The sequence below is a fragment of the Lentinula edodes genome, assembly GCF_021015755.1.
Source record: "Lentinula edodes strain Le(Bin) 0899 ss11 chromosome Unknown C8R40scaffold_26, whole genome shotgun sequence".
NCBI classification, from domain to species: domain Eukaryota; kingdom Fungi; phylum Basidiomycota; class Agaricomycetes; order Agaricales; family Omphalotaceae; genus Lentinula; species Lentinula edodes.
In genome coordinates this window covers 393,651-417,173 of record NW_025764332.1, presented here as the reverse complement: position 1 = coordinate 417,173, position 23,523 = coordinate 393,651, and the positions used below count along the sequence as shown (strand labels likewise).

At 47.7% G+C, this 23,523-nt stretch overlaps 7 protein-coding genes across 7 annotated transcripts; 3 read left to right on the top strand and 4 right to left on the bottom strand.

Moving 5' to 3' along the window:
* Positions 1–255: 255 nt before the first annotated feature.
* On the top strand, positions 256–2,629 carry C8R40DRAFT_1113610 (uncharacterized protein). Its single transcript, XM_046228477.1, has 5 exons — positions 256–813; positions 879–1,251; positions 1,314–1,505; positions 1,561–2,332; positions 2,394–2,629. The coding sequence occupies exons 1-5, from the start codon at positions 506–508 to the stop codon at positions 2,411–2,413; spliced, it is 1,665 nt and encodes a 554-aa protein (XP_046084536.1). The 5' UTR covers positions 256–505; the 3' UTR covers positions 2,414–2,629.
* On the bottom strand, positions 2,505–4,052 carry C8R40DRAFT_1266368 (uncharacterized protein; the record flags this gene model as incomplete). The annotated part of the gene is made up of 4 exons (XM_046233934.1): positions 2,505–3,092; positions 3,146–3,332; positions 3,368–3,791; positions 3,910–4,052. The coding sequence occupies 4 exons, from the start codon at positions 4,050–4,052 to the stop codon at positions 2,884–2,886; spliced, it is 963 nt and encodes a 320-aa protein (XP_046084535.1). The 3' UTR covers positions 2,505–2,883.
* C8R40DRAFT_1113602 (uncharacterized protein) lies at positions 3,843–6,498 on the top strand. The gene is made up of 3 exons (XM_046228476.1): positions 3,843–5,328; positions 5,386–5,618; positions 5,721–6,498. The coding sequence occupies exons 1-3, from the start codon at positions 4,253–4,255 to the stop codon at positions 6,236–6,238; spliced, it is 1,827 nt and encodes a 608-aa protein (XP_046084534.1). The 5' UTR covers positions 3,843–4,252; the 3' UTR covers positions 6,239–6,498.
* A 315-nt stretch (positions 6,499–6,813) lies between these two features.
* On the bottom strand, positions 6,814–8,474 carry C8R40DRAFT_1113601 (complex I intermediate-associated protein 30-domain-containing protein). Its single transcript, XM_046228475.1, has 5 exons — positions 8,280–8,474; positions 7,800–8,155; positions 7,529–7,726; positions 7,213–7,399; positions 6,814–7,054 (listed from the first exon to the last, which is right to left on the bottom strand). Exons 1-5 carry the CDS (start codon positions 8,344–8,346, stop codon positions 6,993–6,995), a joined length of 870 nt encoding a protein of 289 aa, XP_046084533.1. The 5' UTR covers positions 8,347–8,474; the 3' UTR covers positions 6,814–6,992.
* Positions 8,475–8,967: 493 nt separating this feature from the next.
* On the bottom strand, positions 8,968–10,383 carry C8R40DRAFT_1161690 (uncharacterized protein; the record flags this gene model as incomplete). The annotated part of the gene is made up of 3 exons (XM_046230158.1): positions 8,968–9,055; positions 9,206–9,394; positions 9,446–10,383. 3 exons carry the CDS (start codon positions 10,381–10,383, stop codon positions 8,968–8,970), a joined length of 1,215 nt encoding a protein of 404 aa, XP_046084532.1.
* Positions 10,384–14,030: 3,647 nt separating this feature from the next.
* On the top strand, positions 14,031–15,039 carry C8R40DRAFT_1161689 (ras protein; the record flags this gene model as incomplete). Its single annotated transcript, XM_046230157.1, has 7 exons — positions 14,031–14,042; positions 14,103–14,148; positions 14,204–14,278; positions 14,331–14,412; positions 14,476–14,669; positions 14,732–14,850; positions 14,914–15,039. The coding sequence occupies 7 exons, from the start codon at positions 14,031–14,033 to the stop codon at positions 15,037–15,039; spliced, it is 654 nt and encodes a 217-aa protein (XP_046084531.1).
* A 938-nt stretch (positions 15,040–15,977) lies between these two features.
* C8R40DRAFT_1172639 (Le.MFB1) lies at positions 15,978–22,777 on the bottom strand (the record flags this gene model as incomplete). The annotated part of the gene is made up of 6 exons (XM_046231890.1): positions 15,978–17,290; positions 17,366–17,440; positions 17,496–19,400; positions 19,461–19,700; positions 19,811–21,063; positions 21,156–22,777. 6 exons carry the CDS (start codon positions 22,775–22,777, stop codon positions 15,978–15,980), a joined length of 6,408 nt encoding a protein of 2,135 aa, XP_046084530.1.
* Positions 22,778–23,523: the final 746 nt, after the last annotated feature.

The window sequence follows — 23,523 nt, the reverse complement described above, 5'->3', positions numbered from 1 at the left end:
CTTACTCAGTATATCTTACAGTGTCTTGATAATTGTTTTACGAAGGTGCGCCAGCACCGACACCCCTCGAAACTAGAATTTCGAAGCGAGCACCACATGTGAGACGTACTTGGAACGGAGGGGGCCGAAGGCCCCCTCCGAGCCGGACGAAGGAGGCTCACATGCGAATGCATGTTATGTCTATCCGCTGCTTTCAAACTTCGAAACCTCGGCAATGAATATTAGGCTTCAGCTTCATCCAAAAACAGCCAAAATTCTGAGTCTATCTGGAATTGTGCGAGAACTGGAAGATACTGAGACGCCAAATCTAATGTAAACAAGGATTCGGAGGTGAATTTGATAGATCACGAGTAAATGAAGTTATTTCCTTTTTGAGATTTCACTTTTCGTTTTCTTGACGTTCATTTCTGCCATTAGTCTGCGTCCCCAGTGGCCAGAGCAATAATTACGCGGAACACGGTTCATTGCTCATTCAGAGTGAAGGACCATATCCTTACATTTAGGCATGCTAGGCTTTAGAGGTATCCGAACTTGTCGCTGGAGCAGGTTGGCAAGTATCAAACACTTTCCAAGGTTATCAGGATGTCGGAATATTCAGACACGATGTCGATGGGTACCAGTGTCATCGACTTCTATATGGCCAGCACTCTGTGCATCACCTCTCCAAAGAATCCGTTCATTATCTTCTGCAGCAACTGCGCCTGCTCGACCATCACCCCCGAAATACAGCTATGATCTAGACGACTTACCTATAACGAGTTTGGATGATAAACGGGTTGCGATTGGGTGGGATACAAGAACTTGGTCTAGGTTGTGAGTATGCATTTCTCATTTGCTACCAGTCCTTCAGACATTCACCCAAAGATTTTTCCTATCAGTCACCACATATGGCTACGAGATCATTGTCGCTGTCCAACCTGCTTACATCCCAAGACCATGCAACGGTTACTCAATACATTCGAAATTCCTCCGGATATCAGGCCTATCATGGTAGAGAGTAGTCTTAAAGGTCTGAGGGTCGTTTGGCCAGCACATGAGCACTCAGAGCACGGTGAACACGAGTCCGTGTATTCTTGGGAGTGGTTGAAGGAGAATTCATATGATCCAACGATTGAGCCAGAAGATAAGGGGACGAAGAAAATCCTATGGAATGCCCGAATCTCACAGTCTCCTCCCACCATTTCCTACAACGATGTGTTGAAACTAGGCGAGGAAGGGGAACAAGCATTATACAAATGGTTAACGAATATAGTAAGCTTGCACAGTCTATCATTTCCCTAATGTTCATTTTCCTTCCATCTTCCACATTTCAGGATACATTCGGGTTTTCCTTTATAACTGACGTTCCCCCAAACGCTGCGTCTACCGAATCTCTCGTCCGCAAGATATCCTTCATCCGAGAGACGCACTATGGCGGATTTTGGGAATTCACCTCGAATTTGGCCAAGGGCGATACGGCGTATACGAATATCGCGTTGGGCGCGCATACGGACAACACATACTTTGTGAGTTGGAAATATTCAGTCATGGTTCGTCAACACTTTCTAACTTTTGAGACAGACAGACCCCTGCGGTCTTCAACTATTCCACCTCCTTGAACATTCAGCGTCAGAATCGTCGTCGTCTACCACTTATACTTCTACCACATATCCCAATACAAAATTCCCCAACTTATATGCGTCTTCAGCATCTCCCACATCCAATGACACACAAATTACCAGTAGTACAAATAGCCCAAACGCTTCATCTTCATCTTCTGCTTTCACACCCTCTTCGTTATCTTCCCCTGCTACTCAAGGCGCTGACGCTACCGTTTCGTCTTCTTCTTACCCTGCTTCGAGCGCTCCAAACTCATCGCTCGGCGGTCAAACACTCCTCATTGACGGATTTTACGTGGCCTCCATCCTGCGTTCTCTTTACCCCTCCGCTTATCGTCTCTTATCAGAGATACGGATACCCGCTCACGCAGCCGGCGAACGCGATTCTGCAGGTATCTTCTCTACAGGAGAAGGCTACACCGTCTTATCCCATAATGCATCTGGGGAGCTAATACAAGTGAGGTGGAATAACGACGACCGATCAGTGTTATCCTCCATCTCCCCTTCCCTTGTCGAAGAATTTTACACCGCCTTGCGGACTTTCCACTCCCTCTTGACCACGCCTGATTCAGAATTTCTCATACAATTAACTCCTGGCACTGCGGTGATCGTGGATAATCATAGAGTGTTGCATGGTAGGACCGCATTTGTGGGGAACAGGAGGATGTGTGGGGCGTATATCGGAAAGGACGAGTGGAAGGCTAAGTTAAGAGGTCTGAGAGAGAAATATGAGGGTAAGCGAATGTAGCCAATGTGGAAGTCAAGCTTCATGTGCGACCCAGAGAGCCTGGATAGTTCGAATTAATGGGCATTGATATAAAAGCTTATAAGAGTGGTTTTGTCGCGACCCTACGATAAAACAACCATAATGTTCTGCCTTTCACATCAACAAAAATATTAGCAGCACGAAGGTTACCGTGAACAAATCCTTCTCCAAAGCAAGGTCTCATTTTTGCAACGACCACAGCTTGAACCTTCCCTTGTTCCTCACTCCCTTTATACTATCTGTTTCCACATAACCTTTTGGAATCGGTTTCATGACTACCATCTTCCAACCTCCAGGCAGCTTGTCATCATACGCCAGAAGCTCCGGCGCAATCCCCAATTTGTGCGCCTTCCGATGGGCTTCGGCGCCATACTGTTGCGTATCTTTTATATATAGAATGTCCTTTTCCTCGGTTTCAACCTCAAAGACAAGCCGAATGGGGTCGACGCGCTTCAATTAATAAGTGAAAGTAACGACCTGATTACCACGTTTGAATTCACGTGAGTAAGGGTACACATGTTAAACAGGAAGGAAGGGGTTGAGGGGAGGAGGGTTGTCGTACAGCTTGCCGAGGTCAACAAAAAGGACATTAAGGGCTGTCAGGGTGCGCGCGAATCCAAGAAACAGGTCTTGATTCGAAACATGGTAATACATGGGCACAGATGGTGTGAGAACTCTGAACTGGGGTCGGTCAGTCATAACACCGCCAAGGATTTGGATATTGGGGCCTAAGAACAAACAACTAATTTCATTGAAGGTACAACTTGACCGATGCACTCACCAGGATGTGATATCAGAATCGACGGTAGTCTTGCCCTGGCCCAAGCCGCCGCTTCTTCGTTGCTATTGACAACATCCTGGCGAACTCGGCGCGTATTCTCGAGATAGTACAACGAAACTTGAAAGCAAGGATCACTGGTGCCGATTTGTTCTAATTTGACCTTGAGGAGAAGCCGTGCGGCACCATCCTTGTCGATCGCCGTATATTTATGGAAAACCCCACCATCGGTCTTGGAATCGCCAATCGTATAGCCTTTGAGACATCTTCGCCGAGAAATTCGCTTAAGATTGAACAGAATATCTGCTCCCTTTCTTGCTCGTCACGAAAGATAACACAGAGTTCATTGGCCATCTTCGTCGCAAAAAGCATGGCGCGGTCGGAGGGTGCGATGTTTTTGATGTTCGTCTGGAAGTTTCCAAAGGATGGCACGAGAAGAGCAATTGAAACTGAGGTATTACCAGGCTCCCGAGGACGGTCTATATGAATTCGAGTCTTCGGGTCTGCTTGACTGTCAGAGAATTCCGTGGGTTTGGCTCCGTTTGAAGGCGCCTTAAACGCTCGCTCGTGAAAAAAATTACCACCAGGAAGCTCTGGAAGGAATTCTCGTGGAGCTGAGGCAAAAAAATCAAGAATTGATACGAGTAAGCTGCAATAATTCTCGGGTACGGAGCTCATTGAATTATTGGGCCCGGATCGCAACAACTTGAACGAGTTCGATGTTTGGATTGGTCTTCAGTGTCTCTCGCAATGTCCCTTTGGTCCACCTGATCCATTCGCAACTAAAGTGTCCTAATTGTTTGGCCATTATAGATTCGTCGTCAATCTCAATGGGCACAAAGAAGACAAATCCACCGACTTTCGTGCCCAGAGTGGCTTGCACGTATGTTTGAGCTTGCTGAAGGACCATGTCTGGGCTGATGCCAGCGGAGGACGATACGCTAGCTATCGCAGCATCTGCGTCGAGAGAAAGCAAGATAGCGTTAGCCTGGTTCATGGTACAGGTGCTTTAAGGAGAATTAATATCACGTGGGGGTGGAACCGATTATCTGTTTAAACTGAGTCGGATTCTTACCCATCTCTTTTCATTGAACCCCCACTTTCAAAAAAATGGACACCACTCTCAAAACGGAACTTCCCCGCGCAAGAACTTCTGCGGAGATTGAGTCTACCTCCAAAATCTCGCCTATCGAACAGAACATGACAACGGGTCCCTTGAAAGTGAAGTTGAAAGCACAAGAACCCCAGCATCGACATTATAATCATAACCACAAACCCGCTGGGCTTGAACGATTCAGAAATTTTGTCAAACTCACGAGCCATTCAAGAGGATCTGAGGCTGGCCAACCGTCAAGCGATTGTTCCTCAAACAACGCTCAAGTTTTGGTTGGACTTTCTGGCGAAGACTCGGATTTTGTGAAAAATTGCCCCGCCATTGATACAAATGGCTATACCGATGACACCGAAAACCCTAATGTACTCGCTGAGAGGATTCGGCAGCTCATTATCTCCCTACCCGCCATTGTTGTTACACCTGATAACGAGTCGAGCGTTGACACCGTTCATACCATGCCCAAGTTCAACTTGCACTTGACTCCGAGTCACGACTTGGATGCTTCCAGCTGTCCTCCCCTTCCCCCTCCTCCTCCGTCGGCGATCCTCATCAACGACAAGCACCTCATCAACGTTCTATCAAACCCCCTCATCATGAATGGCGGCAAAGAGGAAAAACAGCCAACCGTGTGGAGTGTTTTGCTTTCCCTTGCTCCTCCTAATCACCATCAAAGGGATGAAATGGGTAACATGGGTAACACGTCAATATCTTGTAACCCTCCCGACACGAGCGTCATGCTATATCTTCCTCTTCAACCCAAGACCCAGGACGAGGTGGAGCTCGCAGAATCGCAGCATGTTGTTGTGCCGACCCCGGCGCCCCTCGCTGACGATAACGGTAGCGCAAGGGCAGAGCATGTTGTTACCGCTGGTTGGAGGTGGTGGCCGTTTCTTAGCAAAAAGAAAGATCAGATCCCTGGAATACCTAAGGTTTCTTCTCAAACCCCATCAACACCAACACCGGGCGTTCCGAAATCAAGAATTTCACCGATCCCTGCTAAGGCCGTCAAGAAAATGTGGCTACCCTCTAGAACGAAATTCTCTATCGAGGCGACTTGGTGGGGCTATCGAATGTAAGTTGTCGCAGATTTACCCTTTATTTCTTTCGACTCCGATATACCAAACTTCAGATTCCTCCCGCCTCCTCTAATGGCCATCCTGAGCAACGATGAACTCACACTCGTGAACCGCGCAGCAATGATCTCTGCCGCTCTGACGTGGCTGTTTGCGCAGATCCCCATCGCGGTGTTTCCACCGCCGTTACAACCAGTCGTGCTGCTGTTGCAGGGGATCGTCCCGTATATCAGCTACATCGGGACGTTCATCTCTTGGTCCTGGGAGAGTGTTAAGGAATATGATACAGGTGAGGATCCCCCCGATTATGGATTATGGATTAATTGGTTATTAACCAGTCATTTCTAACTTGAACTCTGGTGTGGGTTTTTTTTTTTTCTTTGATACATAGGATACGGTGTTATTCTGAACGCGACTTGGTTGTTACCCGTTGCGCTGATTCCTAGTACATGGAAAGTCGATAGTTTCCCTTGTGCATCCCCGAATATTAGTACTACTAAAGAACGTGCGAAACGCATCACTGCTACTACGATGTCTCTTCCTGGTGTCACCCCCACCACGCGTACGGATGCTAATACCACCCTCGATGTCGCAGACGTATCTACGCCTCTTGCGATGAAGCATTCCTCGCCGGAAGAGATTTCGACTTCTTCTTCTTTTGTCGCCGACGACGTATTTGCGGCTAAGGGTGACGTTGCTCAAACACCATTGTCACCTTCGTTTGGCGGGACTAGATTCGTAGAGGCGCTCGAGGAGAATGAGACGTTGATTGCTGGCAGTGGTTTGAATTCGCCTGTTGTGGGCGCTGCGCAACCTCTGGGTGTTGCCATCATCGACTCGTTGGTCATTGTTACAGCCAACAAGTTGGAACCTGTAGTGCGAGTGTTCGTCGTATGTCCAAAACAGTAGTATAGCTTGTAAGTTGTAAAAACTGGGATCCTGTCCCGTACATTGGTAGTAAATATAGTACTGAATGATACGTATCATTGTGCGTGAGGCTACGACGTGTATATGAAACCTCAAAATGTAAGTAAGTAGCGTGTAAGTAATCTAGAGAACAATAAGAGTGGAAATGATCGAAGGAAACAAAGGGAAATGTCAGTCCTAACTGAATAGCGACGTTGCGTATGATGGCGGGCTCGACGTCTAGTCCGTCTGCTCCCTCTACAAACCGGTGGTAGAGGAGGATTTGGAGGATTGGGAGGAAGACGCTCGTTCGTTCTCAGGCTGTTGAACGTGTGCAGTGCCCGATGTCGATGTAGATTTTACTCCGGTACGAGGTGGTGAAGATGCTGATACACGGTCACGGTAATACTTAGATTACTTTCATATATTTCACAAAATATCCCCCGTAACATTCCTGCAGTAGAACCAAATGAATGATGATATCGACTATGTATATACCATTTGTCGTTCAGTCTTTATATCTACAAAGTAGTATCTAGAACTCAATTCACGTATTTCTCAAAAGCTTCCAAGGGTTTGCTATATGTACTGCTTCCAAGGGTTGCTATATGTACTGCTTCCAATGGTTGCTGCAGCTGATGTACTGCAAGATGTAAAAATACATGATGGATGGCAACGGGTACTGTTCCTGTTCCGGGTTCCAAACAAACACACAATTACAATTGGTTGTAATATCACAGAGAAACTACTACACTACTTAGATCTTAATATCTTCCCAAGTCTGACCTTTCTCCTCTTTCTCATCAGTACCCGAAGAATCTGTATATAGATAGAAACCAGATGGGTTGAGAAATCGTCAAGCGGCTTAGGAAGAAAAAAAAAAGAAAAGAAAAAGAAGAAAAAAAAAAGAAGAAAAAAAGAAAAGAAGAAAAAAAGAAAAGAAAAAAGAAAAGACGACGACGAAGACGAAGACGAACCAAGGTCAGAAACCGCATCCTCCTCATTGACGATCCGGATACTGTCGATGTTGAGCTGGTATTTGCCGGAGACGGCGCTGTTGCCGCCGAGGAGGGAGATGCCGACGCTGCGGAGGTGGGGGCTCATTTCGAGTTGGATCTCGGAGAGCTCGCCGTTGTTGGTGCGGACGAAGTTGCGGAAGGGGATCTGGGGGAGGGTGGAGAGGTGAGGTGAGGTGAGGTGAGACGGAGGGAAGGGAACGAGGCGACGCAATTGCAATTAGTCCAATAAACGAAAAAAAGTACTTTATCCATAAGAACCGCCGAAAACACTTACGAAAACATCCTCCCACTCATCCTTCCTCCTGAAAAACAACCGATGTTGCCATACGTCTGTTGTTATCGGGCCGTTTGTTTGGAGATTGACGAAGTAGGAGTTGTGTGTGATTGGGTCGCCGGAGACACGGAGACGGAGAGCGAGGTATTCGTGGAACTCGATGTTGTCGAGGATGTCGCCGAAGAGGGTTGGGCGGGGCTGAGGAGGTGAGGATATGAGAGATGGGGTTTGTTGTGATATACATGATATATGATAATATGATATACTTTACCTTATTCCGAAACGCAGCATACCCACCTCGCACCCTTCCTTGATACTGCGGCCGCACATCCAACCGCATGTCTCCCCAGAACTTCGCAGTCGCGTGCGTGGTCCGCGCATTATGCGTATGCGTATGTGCATGCGTATGTGTATGCGTATGTGTATGTGGATGTGGATGTGTATGTGGATGCGTATGCGTATGTGGATGTGGAGTACTAGCCTCGTCCAAATCCAAATTCACAGTCGAGTTCCCCCCGATGTCTGCATCACACCCCGTAGCGTACATCCGCAGATCCTCGTGCGAGTTGAACGTGAACAGGGTGTGGGGGGCTCTAGAAGGGGGGTCTGCGCCGGTCATTTTGAGGACTGGGGTAGGAGTGGGGGTGGTGGTGGTGGTGGTAGTGGTGGTGGTGGTAGTAGTGGTGGTAGCGATGAGAATGAATGATGAGAATGAGTGATGATGATGATGAGTACAGTACTTAGTACTCACTGTCAGTTAACCCATCAACGAAATGCTTCCTGGTTCTGTTCCAGTATATTTGGCGCCAGGTTTGCATGTCGGTTGGAGTGCGAGAGAGTGCAATAGAGTGGAGTGCAATAGAGTGGAGTGCAATGATGGTAAGAGATGAGAAAAGCTGGAGAAGAGAGATGAGTGGACCAGGACAAGTGAAAAGTGAAAAGAGAGGTTTACGTTTATTGACCCGCGGAGGTGGCCGCTCAACCGAAGCGCTGGCGGTCGGCGTCTAATGATAATTGCAATGCACTGAGCGAAAGGGCAACTAGGGATAGCTTAGGGTTACGCTGCAATTGCGAAGCTATATGTACATTGTATAGCTCTTTGAAGAAGATATTATACTTTATACATACACGGCAATATGGTATAATAATACACTGCGTAGTGTTCGAGTCCAAGTTCGAGTCCGAGGTCAGTTATAAGCTAAAGCGAAACAGCTAAAGAAACAGCTAGTCCGAGTCCAAGTTCGAGTTCAGTTATAAGTTGAAGGGAAACAGCTAAAGTGAAACAGCTATGTAAAAAGAAAAAGAAACAGCTAAAGAGAAGTGAAACAGCTATGTAAAAAGAAAAAGGAACAGCTAAAGAGAAAAGAAAAGGAAAGAAAAGAAAGGAAACCTAGTTTCCTGTTCATCAAAATTTTTAACCTTCCTTGCAGTGACTTCCATCACCCCTTCCTTTTCTCTTCCATATCCCCACCACCCCAAACCAACGCCTCCACCTTCCTCCTCTCCCTCTCCCCAGTAGCCGCAAGTCTCCACCACACCGCCTTGACGGAACCACACTCCAACGCGCACCCCACAGGGCCCTTCATCGCATCAACAACATCTTTCCATCCTCCCGTGGAAAATAGGAGGAATACAGGGATCGAAACAGGGAAGGAAATCAGCGCTGGAATCGCGAACAGCCCAAGAAGCGGAATTGGACCGAACATGGGGACGCGGGATTGGTATGCGGAGTAGGGGAGGGGGTATTTGGATGCGGAGATGGCTTCGGTGTAGGCGGTGGAGGAGAGGAAGAGGAGGGAGAGGGCGAGGGCGGGGAGGAAGGGGATGAGGGCGGGGAGGAAGGGGGGGAGGGATCCCATCCCAACCCTCACCTTCATCTCACCTAGTCCACCTAGTCCCCCCAACGCGGACGCGGACTCGGATAGTCCAGCAAACGCCGGTATCCCACAGATCAACCACCAAAACGCCTGTTCGCAGGCAAAGTTGGGGTGGCGGGAGTATCTCCAGAGACCGGACGTGAGGAATCCGCGGTGGGCGTCGGCGGGGGTGAGGTTTAGATCGGTTTCAGGGGAAGCACAAGGCCAGGCTACGGTGGATGCAACGCGGAGGGCGTGGGTGTGGTCTGCGGGGGTGGGTGTAGAGGTGGGAGTGGAGGTGGAGGTGGAGGTGGATGCGAGGAATGTGTGTTTGTACGTCTGATACACGAATTGTTGATTATCTGCTGTAAACTCGACGACGAGTACGCCGAGTGCCCATAGCGCGAGGATGTAATCCGTGATAACCAGAGTACCACCACTACCACCCGTGCTGGTCTGGGTCACAGCGAGATACGCCGGCCACCCCAACGCCATAAGCAGCACATTCTGCGTCGCCGCTATAAACGTGAAATTCACGATCTGAAAAACCACTTTCCCGCCTCCTCCTCCCCCGAACCGTTCGTTGAACTGCCGTCGCAGGACGGACCAGCGGTAGTCTTCGTCTGTGAGCGAGAACAAACCCCGGCGGAAGGTGTTGTAGGAGAGACGAAGCATCCATAGGTTTATCAGGGTGAGAATGAGAAGAGCGCGGGGTGAGAATGTGATGGAGGCAGTGAGATCATCGAGGGGGTATTGGGCTTGGAGCTGCGCTGGGAGGAAAGGGATGAAGGGAATCTGAATTCCAGCAACATACGTCGGTTCTTTCGGCCATAGAGGAGCTAGAGCGAAGTATGCGGTGTAGATGGTGGGGAGGAAGGTCCAGAGACGGTCGACTTGGGAGACGTTGGAGGTCAACACCGACGCGATGTACGTCACTGCGGTGGAGAACAGACAGAGTGAGAATGGGTAGGCGAGAGCTGAATCGGAGAGGAGGGACATTGGTGGGATCCCTGGTGAGGGGTTGAGAGAGTGGGAGCGTGGGAGTATTCCCTCCCTCTATATGCATACATTTCTCAAGCCCCATTATTCTCGAGTCAAAAAAGCATCCTAGCAAAAAACCTGGCTCGGTTCTATTTCATTGCCTCAAATACACTCTATCCTCGCACTGTCCCCTGCTTCAACTCCCCAAATCATATCCATAATCACATCTGCCAAACCTTTATACCTACCGAGCCTTTATACCCTGCACGGCCTTCGTCGTTCTCATTCTCCAAGGCCTGGTGTTGCTGATACCAGGTCTTGGATATCACCTTGCTTGCTTAGGTCCTTCTCCGGTCCACCAGATAGTGGGTATGGGGCAACTCCAACCTAAGCGGGCGCTTATTTCAATCTAATCTAAAATCATAATGACTCCAACAACCTCACTTTCCTTTGATATTTGCAGATTACAATCCCTCAAAGGTACAAAATATTGCTTCTATGATACACTTAATTATTTTTAATCAAATCAAACTATGTATTACCTATAACAATCTTCCTCTCAATTATACCCAATGTGGTGGTGGCCCAAGTCAAATTCTTCCACATCCTGGACTGTCTTTAAATTTCTATGTTTTGTCCACATCCTTTTTCAATTTATATCTGCATAGGAATCTGCTTTCTGTATTCGTGCTGAGGATCCTGGCTGGGGATCATTGTTTTTCTTGTAATTGTTGGTGGGGTTTTCTGTGTTTTTGGGAGGATGATCAGAGATAGGAGAGGTGGGGGGCTCAAGACCATAATGAGGCTTCATGTGTGCGGCCTTGGAGTGTTCCTGACATGTCTTTTTGGATGTCCGATTATGCTTGCTATATTTGACCACTGCATTGCCGGCTTTGTAGACCATACATGGGAGGTAGAGCATTGAAATATCTGTGCTGTTCTCCTTCCTCTAACCTGTGCAGCACAAAACTGTAAGACCTATAGTTGGTATTGGTAGTTTATGTTGTAGTGTGCTAGGAGCAAGCTGGACCTCAGAGGGAGCTACAGGAACTGCAACTAAGGACTGAAATGACATGATGGAAGTACGAGGACATTAAGTGTGACCCTTGAGGAGGTTCCTGAGAGGTCCAGGGAGGTCCCTTGAACAATTGCTGACATGAGATGTCGAATTGAGAATTGGGACTTGTTACGACAAATGAGGGTTGTGAACTGTAAGATCTTGGGACATCAATTGTAGACTGTTCAAATGGTCACAAGGCAGGGCTATAGAAGTTGGAGCTTGAAGACCTGGGTCAGAATGAGTCTTAAGGTTGGGTTTGGTATAAGGAATTTATGTTGTAGCGTGCTAGGAGCAAGCTGGAGCTCGAAGGGAGCTACGGGGAGGACAGGAATGACCTAAGAATAGTTTGGATTGAAAGGGTTGACCGTCGATTATTGCCTCTCTGAGACTACAAGCTTTGTTACCCAGGTATGGTGCTAGAGAGTGTCCCCACTATGCACCCCTTGCCTGCTCAACAGGGCTGTGTCACCCTCATCCTTAGCATGTTGAGCAGGCAAGGGGTGCATAGTGGGGACACTCTAGCACCATACCTGGGTAACAAAGCTTGTAGTCTCAGAGAGGCAATAAGATTGAGAGAGAAGCGAGTTGGATTCCAGTATAGGATATAGCCTGTTTATATACATAATTGTATGACAGTATTACATAAGGAAGTACTGAGGAATCTGCATATAGTAAATGACTACATATGACTACATATGACATATTATAACACATGATCATATTAGTGGCATGTGAACAGCATAGCCGCGTTCAACAGACCAATCTTTTGATATTTGGTGAAACCGACCTCAACAGGCTTGAGACAATCTCGGAGAAGTGATACATATTTTTGACCAGGTGTTAAATAATATGTTTGTTCAGGTCATCTTTTGTTGATTTCTGAATAGATTTGCTTACACTGTCAATCATAAATTCTACATATATTGAAAAACGCGCAGTCCAGTAATTGGTATGTACCAGGTAATTGAGCAACTGCAAAGTCGGATGGTGTGAGCTGCAGAAGATAATGTTCTCATGAAGAGCATTCAAGGCATAGTGGGAGGAAGGGAGGGTGGCGAGGTATTGGAGATAACACAGGGCTAGCACTATACTCCGCGGGTGCAGACAGACATGATACCTGTTTCCGTGTATACATAGAGGAGTGATGACTGCGTGGCTGGACAGGCCTACCATTTGGTGAAGAAAACAGATTTGGACTTGTTCACGGAGGGCGATAAGGGAGGGATCGATGTTGAGTAGTGTGATTCAATTCACATCCATTGGTGAAGGGACAGTTAACTAGGGCAGTGTGGAGTTGTCTAGTAGTAGCAGGGGGCATTCAATGCCCACCGACAAGAATTTCCCTCGCAGTGCCTACTGCCACATCACGATCCCCTGTGCAACGAGCTGACCGGAAGAGAATGCCAATGTAGCGGACAATGATATCGCGGTAGATCAATATATTCCAGGATTTCGTTCATCATATGATTATGAGTCCCGCTGGCGCCAGCATCATGCTGAGTTATGTCCTGCATAAGTAGGGGTTAGAACTGTTCGTACCTATCGGTACCGTGAAAGTCATCTCAAAAGAGTCTGAGCTGTTCATCTGTTACATCAGCCAGCTTCAAAGATGAACGGACGTTGATACGATGATCAAGCTTTTAATCATTTCCTGACATGAAGCAGTTTGTTCAGAATGACATGCAAGATGATTCTGGAGTCTCGATTAAATGGTGAAATATTGAATTCGACATCTAGTGTGAAAAATTTCGTAGCTAGAAATTCGACGAACCACAAAAGCACTACCAAAGCTGTTGATTTTCCACAGCCTCCCCCCTTCGCATAGCGGGATCATATGAATCATTTCCAGATGGTTGACGTTCATATGTTGAAGCGCTATTCAAAGGCACGCACAGATACCGAACACGCACTACGTATGTATATGAACTATCATTTAGTTTTCACTAAACAGATTAACAGCACTATCACATACCTTACACCAACCAAGAAAGAAGATCTATTTTTCTCAAGTCCTGACTTCTCTACCTAGCGATCCTCACACCTCTAACTTCCCGTGTTTCCTTGAGCATGATTCAACAAGTCGAACCTTCTCGCGAACGACGAGGATGTGCAGCGTAAATCACCAACCATCAAGAGGGGTTCAATTTAGATGAGAGATGCATCGATGAGTGATATAACATGTCGAGTTGGAAAAGGCGTGGCTTGAGACAACAGCGACAGCTTCTTGAACCAGAATAGGGAGCTTCGATGCAGCTGCGCACAGCCCACACCCCCAGCCAGTGATACTATGTACTGTGATACTATAAAACCTGTATAAAACCATTTTGCCGTGCTCGTCGTTGATTAAGATCTTGGTCCTTGGCAAAATAAAATAAACCTCGTGCCCGAACACGTGAATCCAACCCTCTTTTGGATCTCGGAATTCAACGCCTTTTTAGGGTTCTACCCGCTTTTCCCATCTTCCCCTTTATTCTTTGGTTGTCCTTCTTCTTCTTCTTTTCCAAAAGACTTGAGGAGCCGACTGTTTCTGAATCTTCCTCTACTTTTGTATATCAACGCCTCCTCCTCCCGCGTCTTTAGAAAAGAAATAGGAAATTCAAAAGAAATGGCTGGTAGAGTTCGTACATCTTACATTGGGGTTCTACATGGTGATATTGTTTCTGATACTCGTTAATAGACGACGTTCTTGAGGGAGTATAAGCTTGTCGTTGTCGGTGGTGGTGGCAAGTACAGAACCTCATCCATAGAGACGCGAGGGGTTAATTATCGGCGTTACAGGTGTTGGAAAGTCTGCTTTGACTATTCAGTTTATTCAAAGTCACTTCGTGGACGAGTATGATCCTACTATCGAAGGTCAGCTCTTGTTTCGAGAATTCGTTCAGCAATAATTCTGAGCGTGGCACAGATTCATACCGGAAACAATGCGTAATCGACGACGAGGTGGCTTTACTCGACGTCCTCGATACTGCCGGTCAGGAAGAATATGGGTTAGTGGCTCGATACCCTCCAATTCAAGATATCTGAACCGCTCGCCTAAATACCTCTCTTAGTGCCATGCGCGAACAGTATATGCGTACCGGCGAAGGCTTCCTTCTTGTCTATTCTATCACCTCGCGCAATTCATTTGAGGAAATTAGCACGTTCCATCAACAAATCCTGAGAGTGAAGGATCAGGATACATTCCCAGTCGTTGTGGTGGCCAACAAGTGTGATCTGGAATATGAGAGACAGGTCGGGATGAACGGTGCGCTCCTTCTCTCCTATGGTTTATTTTCCTATTCTATTAACTCACATACTTCACGGCAGAGGGACGAGACCTTGCAAGGCATTTCGGCTGCAAATTCGTCGAGACCTCCGCCAAGGTCAGAATCAACGTCGACCAGGCCTTCCAGGATCTCGTCCGCGAGATTCGGAAGTATAATAAGGTGTGGATGATCATTTTCAGTTTGTCATTCATCCTTTCCTTACACATCGGCACACACACTCAGGAACAACAAACTACTGGCCGAATGATGACTGGAGGGGGAGGAGGAGGTCCCCCAGGCACATACGCAGGCAAAGATCCAAACGACGAAGGCGCCGGCGGTTGTTGTGGTGGTTGTGTTGTGTTGTGATATGTGATATTTCCCTTGATATTTCCAAGACCCTCCGACTGGCACCCTTTCATCATCATCATCATCATATTCATGTCTTCCTTCATGCCGCCATCTTGTCTGCCATGCCAGGCTTCCATTCCATTCTATTTCATCCACCCATCTTCCCATACCATTTCCTTCGTTGTGTCATCTCTTTTCTTTCATGTTCTGGTCTGTTTTGCTTTGTTATCGCTCCTGTTCCTCCCCTATCATTCGCTGCGCCGTCCGTCATATGTTGGTTCTAGAATCTTACACGCACACACACACACTTCCGTTACACCACTCGCACAGCTGCTTCACGTTCGTCTTTTCCAACACTCCAGAATGTACATATATCAATGCGGAAATTTGAATGGAAATTCACTGATCAACTCGGTCTTTGCATGCTATGAGGATTGAAGTACCGTTCTACCTAACGTATACACATCTGGTTCGATGTGGCAGGACTTCCTTACGGGGTGGATAACGTCGATAAGGTCGTTGTCAAATTTAGAATAATTCATGCAAGATGATTGTGTACAGTCATTCCTAGGCCATTCGTGTACATCTAATATCCTTTATGTAAGTAGACAGTGGCCGGAATCCGCTCTCTGAAGTACCCGTGAAAACCTTTGTAGTGGACGAAATTTTATCAGAGGAAAATTTGGCTCTATTACATTACTCACGAATACGGGGACGACGCCCATCATGATAATCATGCAATATCTAAGTCTTGGCGAACCTAGCGGTGCTTGTTTCGAAGCGAGTAATACATACTGAAGTTGAGTGAGCAGTCGCGAATTAAGTATATTCGTCGTTTCGACGATGAGGAAAATTGACAGTGACAGCGAAAATATTACTACTAGCAAGTGCAAATTTAGAACCGGATTCAGAAATATTTAAATATTTCCAGCTCTTTCTGTTCCCTTCCAAATACTCTAATACCGGTTCTCACTGGTCCTCAGCCTTTGAACGCCAGGTGCATTCCAATGCAAATCCCGATCTCTTTCCCTCCCAAAGTCACCCCCGCGATCTCTGAACCGGTCCCGATCATACGGTAGACCACGAGGGATATATGCATTGCTATTCCGTGGACCCATATGTCCTACACCTCCACCGCTATGTTGGTGCTGCTGTAACTGACGGAGCGCACGTGGACCAGAGGGCGGTGTACGACCTAGAGCTGGATTGGCAGAGGGAGGAGCAGAAGGTATAAAAGGAGCAGAAGAAGTAGTAGAAGTAACGTTTGCAGCGACTTTGGGAGATAAACCATTGGCAACAGGAGCAATTGCCAATCTTCGAATGGGTGGACTACCGTGAGGGACAGAAGAAACTGATGGTGAGCGTGCAGTGAATGAACGAGGTTGAGTTGGTGGTGTCCGTGAACGCTGTTCGTTCGTGACGATATTTTCATGAATCTTGAATGCTCGCGGAGGAGGCGAGTAGGATTTGGGTTGAGAGGTGGATAAGAGGTAGGGAGACTTGATATTGGACGAAGGGTGCTTGGGTGAAGGAGAAAATCTGAACATCGTCCGACTATCGCCGTCCTCAATTTCCCCATCCTCTGGCACAGAGTGAGGGGCCATTGTTTTTTCGCGAGTCAAACTAGACAGTGAAGAATCCGCGATGATTATTGGATCAGTGATGAGACCCCTTGGAGGACGACTGGTGATATTGGGAGATGCCGAAAGCGATGAGACCATCGGAGGAAGTTTTGCAGTAGTTGAGACGTCAAAATGTGGTGGCGAGGCAGAATACTCATGTGCGACGGTCATTGACTTCATTGACATAGACGAAGAGTTTATGAGCTTGTTCAGTGTCTCCGAGGCCTTCATTATGACGTCGACGTCAGATTTCGCTACGTTGTGACCGCGTTCTTCAATATTTGATTCCAAAACTGCGGGAACCACATATTTGGCGGGTGGGGCTGAGAGGCTATCTGTTTCCGGAGTTTTTTCCGCATCATCCTCACCGTTCGAATCAACCGGAGCTTCGACTTCGACATGAGATTCCTGCACTTTTTGGCGATCCTCAATGATGATTGCATCCTCCCAATCCACCGGCTTTTGTTCCACATCATTTCCCTTATCTTGTTCCTTCTCTTTTTTCTCTCGCTCCTCTTCTTCCTTCTGACGTCTCTTCCGAATAGCAAAATCCTTCAAGCTCATCTTCTTAACTTTGGACGCAGCAAAGATCGTCGGTGTAGGTGAAGTAGCAAGGGCAGGAGAGGTTTGCGGTGCGAGCTCGGATGCTAAAGGGAAGTGTCAGTGTGAGACTTGCGAGGGACAATTTAAGACAAAGGGTGATAGCATAGGGGAAGGCTTACCATCGATATGTTCAGAATTGATCTCAGCTCGTACAGAGACTAAGGGAGGAGAAAGATTGGCGTTGATAGACGGTACTATATTCCGTATTCGCCTTCAGCAAATTATGACTTAGCATTTGAGACAACTTACTCGTTAATTGGGCCTTCCGTTCCTGCTCATCATTAGTATCTGTGTCGTGCGCATTCATTACATCCACATCCATAGTTTCCACTTCCTCCGAATCTACCTCCTTTGGTGTTGTAGGAGAATCATTTCCGGGAGAGTGAAGCGGGGACATTGAACTGGAATGTTCAAGAGCCGGAACGTCATGAATAGATGCATGTAATGGCGGATCAGGTTGCGACTGGAATGAACCCACACTTGCAGCCGGCAACTCAGAAGGAATGTGGTGGATTGTATTCGGAGGCGGACAGTTCACTTCTGTGCGTTCGTGGACAGGACCTGACGAGCTCGACGACTGTTCAATAGGTGCGGAATACGCAGGTAGTGATATCAGTTTCTCCATAGGAGAAGAAAGCGGAGAGGAAAAAGGGGACGACCTTGTCACCTGCGCCGTGCACTCATTATCGCAATCATTCTCTTTGTTCTCAATGGCGTGTAATGTGAAATTAGCATTGATTGGAGACGAAGACCCAACCGACGACAGTGCGCTCATCGGCGAATCTGTGGGTGCGTGAGAGTCAGCTGACACTAGTGTTGAAGGTCGCGCTTCATTGTACTGGGCGGGTTGGAGTTCTGACGAAGGTATAGCATCCGGTACCAATGACGTTGGAGGGAGTGAAGATTTCTGAACTGGGTCAGATACGGAAGGTGAATTGCGAGGTGACGGAGAGGCGGGCCAAGGCGGAATGTCTTTCAGGTTTGTTGCCGGTGGTGTGAGCGGAGATAGAGGCGCAACGTATGAATCCGTTGGTGAAAGCAAATCGGATCTTGGGAGTTCATTGGGAGATGCAAGAGGAGGATGGAGGGTAGGAACGAGGTGACTAGGTTGTGTGATTTGCAGAGCAGTTTCTGGCTCTGCGGAAGTACCAACGAAACAGGGTCGTTCGACATCGACGACTTCCACTGGTTCGCAATTTTGATGAACCAAATGAGTTGAGGATGGTATATGGTCCTCATTTAATAATTCTGCCTTCACCTTTAAACTCCTAGAGTCCACGCTCGACTCATCCTCGATTGCGATTACACTTCTCTCTAATCGTGAATGATCTATGAAGTCCGTTGCAGAAAGGACATTAGTAGCACCATACGATGATTCCGTGGATGTCGAAGTATCTCCCTTCCTCAAGGGCAGCCATTCATGCTCAGGCGAGCTCAGAACACGTATTCCTCCCGGTCCCAAGACTGCGTCATGACTCTCAAGCATCGATGTCGCTCGGGATTGACGCACATCCTGGTTGTCGTGGTCGAAATCTTCAAGCCCACGAAAATGAGAAGGATGATGATGATCTGGATCTGAACGTTCACCATCACTTGTGGACATCCGGCGACTTCGTCGAGGTGAACCAAGATATGGCGTGGTCATATCGTAGGAATACCTATCATGGACGGGCTCATTTAACGTAGAGTGTGTACCAAGACGATTTTCGGAACGAGGTGACCGAGATCGTGATTTCGACCGTGAGTCCGAGTATATCCTGTTAGGAAGAGGAGATATCGGACGAGCAGCAGCAGCAGCTGCTGCTAAAGCTGCAAGAGGGTCAGTGATTGCTCGTCTAGTAGGAGAGATATGACGAGGAGGTGACTGGGATCTGAACTGTGCACGCGGCATAGGTGATTTCGGCTGATGTCGAGAACCCTGAGAAGAAACGTCCCACCAGTTGGTAGACTTGTGACTGGGGAGTTGACGATCTGGGAAGGGATACAAAGAGGATGTAGAACTTGATGATACGGGGACGGGTGAAAGCAGGGATAGGTTTGCAAACGTCAAAAGAGGAGATGTGGTTGAAGGTGAACAGACCACAGGAGCGTGTGTAGTTGAAATTGTTGGCATCGCAGGGGACGTTGTGGTAGATAGATCGCCTGTCGTGGGATCTGTGAAAGTGGATCTTTGAGTATACAACGCGATTGAGGGGAGCAAGTGATCCAACGCACCTTGCCCGCCTCGAGTACGACCATCGTCGTCGACTTGCATGTCCTCATAAGCTCTTCGAGTCCTTTTACCCTCAATTGGACTTTTAGATTCGTTCCTTTCATGTTGCCACCTTCGTTTCATTTTCGGAGGAATTTCAGATCCTTCTACAACCTGGTCCGATAAGTGAAGTGTTTGAGGCGATATGGGACGTTTATAAACGGATTGTTTCCGTCGATGGCGTTGAGGGTGTCTAGTAGACACTAAAAGGACGGGTAAGCTTGTGAAACAAAAGAACATAAAACAAAAGAGCAAAAAAAACGATAAAAACCGCTTAGGAGATGCACGGAAATACAGGAATTCTCGAATTTACCTTCGTTAACGACGACATCTATGCCTTCCTTATTATTCCTTCCCATAGAAATTTCATCATTGTCCTCATCATCCGCAGCAACGATATCGATATCCTGTGCTCGTCCCTTTCCTTTATCCACTCGAGCAATTGACGGAATATCGCCCCAAAACAAGTCCTCTTTACCACCATTCCGTATTGGATTATGTAGTGGATTTCCAGGGGGATGAGGGATATAAAGAGGGTAAGTTGTATGAGGGAAAGGATACGGAGTACCGTAGAAAGGAGCATACGAATATACAGAAGGTGGTGATGGAGTTATGCCATGGATCGGGTAGGGGTAAGGATGAAGAGGAAAGTTGTGAGCGGGCGGCTGAGTGGCTTGATCGGCGTACACCGAAAAAATGCTGGAATCCGCATCCAGATTGGGGTGCAGCGCCGGAAAATTCCTTTGCTTCTCATCTTGAGGTCCAAGACGAACGTAGGCCTTTGTGTGCACATCCTGACCCACCTCAACACTATCTCCTCTGTTTTCGCTGTCATCTGTGTCCATTTCAACGCCACCAAGCCCCCCGCTTCCTTCTACCTTCTCCCTCGTTCGGAAACCTCGCGGAACGCCGATTAGAGGACCTAAATCAACCGTAGGGGAAGAAGACGGTATTTGCGAGCTGGACGCGGTTGAATGTTTGTTAAGCCTCCGAAATGTTGGGTGAGCAGACGACTGAGTTTGCAGCTCTACTTCTTGTTCTGTATGTTCCTGCTGGATAAGTGAGGGTGACACTGGACGAGCGTACATAAGAGAGCTGCGAGAAAAAGACGAGTTCTGGGGATGGGTCTGAAGGTTTCCAGGAATAGTTGATGACAATGACGATTCGAAGGGAGGAGTCATCGAAGGAGGGGCGGATGACCCCGTCGTGGAGGGTGGCTGATAATGGGAGTTAGTTGGGTGTGAAGGTGGAAGATGGTCGCTGAAGGTTTCCGATGTTGAAAGAGGTTTAATCATCTCGATGTCCACGCCCCCCTGACCATCTTGCATGCCACGAATATGTTTAAACCCTTCACTCCGCTCAATTCCAGAGTTAACATTCCTAAGTTCTCGTTCCCTTTGCAGCTCGTGCTCTGAGTCCAAATCATCAACCTCATCAACGAACTCCTTCATTTTCCTCATCACGCATCCCCTAGCCCGGTCACCACAGGCACAACTTGTGAACGTCGCTCCTAGCGCACGAAGTATATTGGCCATTTGAAGTTTGTACGCCGCTAATTGAGCAGGTCTGAAGATTGATTGGCATGATGGTAAACAAGAGAATAGGATAATACGAAATTAATGGATGCGAGCAAGGACAATTGGGCGAACGAGGCTCACGGGAAAATATCCTTATCTTGAAGCAATGCAGGTAGCAAATGCACGACATTAGCGTCATCCCACTCCCATCCAAGTACAATCTCCTCGTCGACCTTCAAGTCTCGAAGAGCGAAGATGGCAAACGAGAGCGAATCTGGCGTGTCTTGTGGTGGTGGTGGATGTGCAGAATGAGATGATGAATCAGCCTGTTCGCCTGACGATGTTCTACGATATATGTTATCGGGATCCCCTCGTTTTCCATCACACAAGACAGGCCTCAAAACTGCATTGGGCTGACATCCACTTCGCACGAATCGCGCCTTGCCACCCTTCCCTCGAGCATCGAGACTAACATCGAGAGGAGGACCGATTAGATGAACTCGGGGTTTTGGCATCCCGAGAGTGGCGTAAGCGTTCAGTGGATCTTGAAGGTAGGTGGATGACGAGGTAATTACGCTAGGATATGGGGCGAGAAGTGATTGTGAAGGAATCGGGTGCGTTGTGTGAACGGCATAGGATGGAGGAAGTACGGATCCTGGGCTGGAATTGATAGGCCGAAGGGAGACTGATGAGACTGAAGGCGAGACTGGATGAGGATACCGTACTGGGGTCGTATTAAAATACGGCCAGCCTGGCTTTGAAGAAAGATCGTGGACAGGGGATATTGCAGAAATTCCTCGCCACTCAGATGCCTGCTTGCGTAGTCTTTCCCGGGCTTCAGATTCAGGAATGATATCATGTGAAATGTCGATGTATGAGTGAGACCAGGACTCGTCAATGTCAATGAAGTCATCCGCACTACTTGGTTGACCGGTAGTCGGAGGAAATGAGAAAGCAGAGCCAGTAGTAAGCGGAGAAGGTGCTGCGACTGAAGTTCGCTTCCGTTTATGAGAGCTATGATCTGGGAAAATTGAAGGAAAGTTTGGCGATATACCAGAAGAAGGCGACAAAAAAGGACCAGCGCCGGTAGCTATGTTGATTTTTCGTGCCTTCCTGTCGACGCCTGGACTTGACCTTCGTCTCCCATTTCCGGCAGTATCCCCTGCAGCTGTTGCTAACCGAGCAATTTGCAGACTCCTGGCCTTTTCCCTATCGATCCTCTCCAACAAGCTTGGGTCGCATTCCCAGCACCACCAATGATCGGGCAAGTTCTCCTTGTCCTTCGCCTCAAATCCAAAGCAAACTCCATGAACCCAACGTCCACAGCCGTCACAGCCTACCGACCAGCCGTCATCGACACTGAAGCCACAAATACACCGGATTGATTCGGAGTCTTCATCTAAAGCAGGTCTTCCGTCCAACGTGCTCGGATGCTTTCGTTTCGTTGGAATAGTGCTTGCAGAAGTTCGTATCGTTGGAGTTGGGGATTGTGGCGGTTTTTGGGGAGGCGCTGAAGCTGAGGTTGAGGATGTCGAGACCAACGTCGATGAAGCCACTGGTGATGTGCTACGGCCTGACTTTCGACCAACCACTCCGTTTATATGATTACTAGTCACAGCACCATTCTTCCTTCCAGCTCCCCCGCCTCCGCGTCTGTGTAACCCGTTACCATGATTCCGATTACTGCCAGTTCCTGCAAGTTCGTCCTGTGTCGCCGCCACTGCTGAAGAACTTGGGGTCAACTTTGGAGAAAGGCGATGCATATTTGTCGTTGGGGTTGATGATCTCCGTACATGATCTCCTTCCACATTCATATTATGGTGGAATGAGCGCTGGATGGGTATAAATCCTTCTTATTGTAGTTTAGTGATTGAACGGCGTCGAAAGCCGCTAGAAAGAATACTGGAAGCCAAAAGAAACATGCATTAATTCTCTTTGAGATAGAGCACAAAGTACAATGAGCTCACACTTAGGAATAAACCGTAGCGGGAAAACAGCGATGCAAAGGATGTAGAGGTATAGTAAACAGAATAATAGAGATAAGAGAGAAAGGCTGTGAGACGTTGAGTGAAACGGATTGGATCGAGCTACAACATTCAAAAATAACAAAGGTAAAGTTTACCGCCCGCACCTCTCCGAAGCTCTCGGATACCCCCGGGAGCATCGCATCCCAAGTAGATAACGTTGATCAGATATGATAAGGACTAGAGCCCCACCTTGCTGTAAGGACCTGGATCAGAATAGGTCTTGGGAGTAGTAGTATATGATGGAGGTTTATAGTGTAACATGCTAGGAGCAGGCTAGAGCTCAAAGGGAGCTACAGGGACTGCAACTGAGGACTAGAATGACCTAATGCAAGTGTGAAAGTTGTATGAGAGACCCGCGGGGAGGTCCCTAAGGGGACAGGCAACATGGAGGACTAGACCCAAGACCAAGATATTGTTACCAAAGGTCAAGTGTCAATGGTACTGGTAGCTTAGGACACAACATAATGTGGTAACAAGGTTGG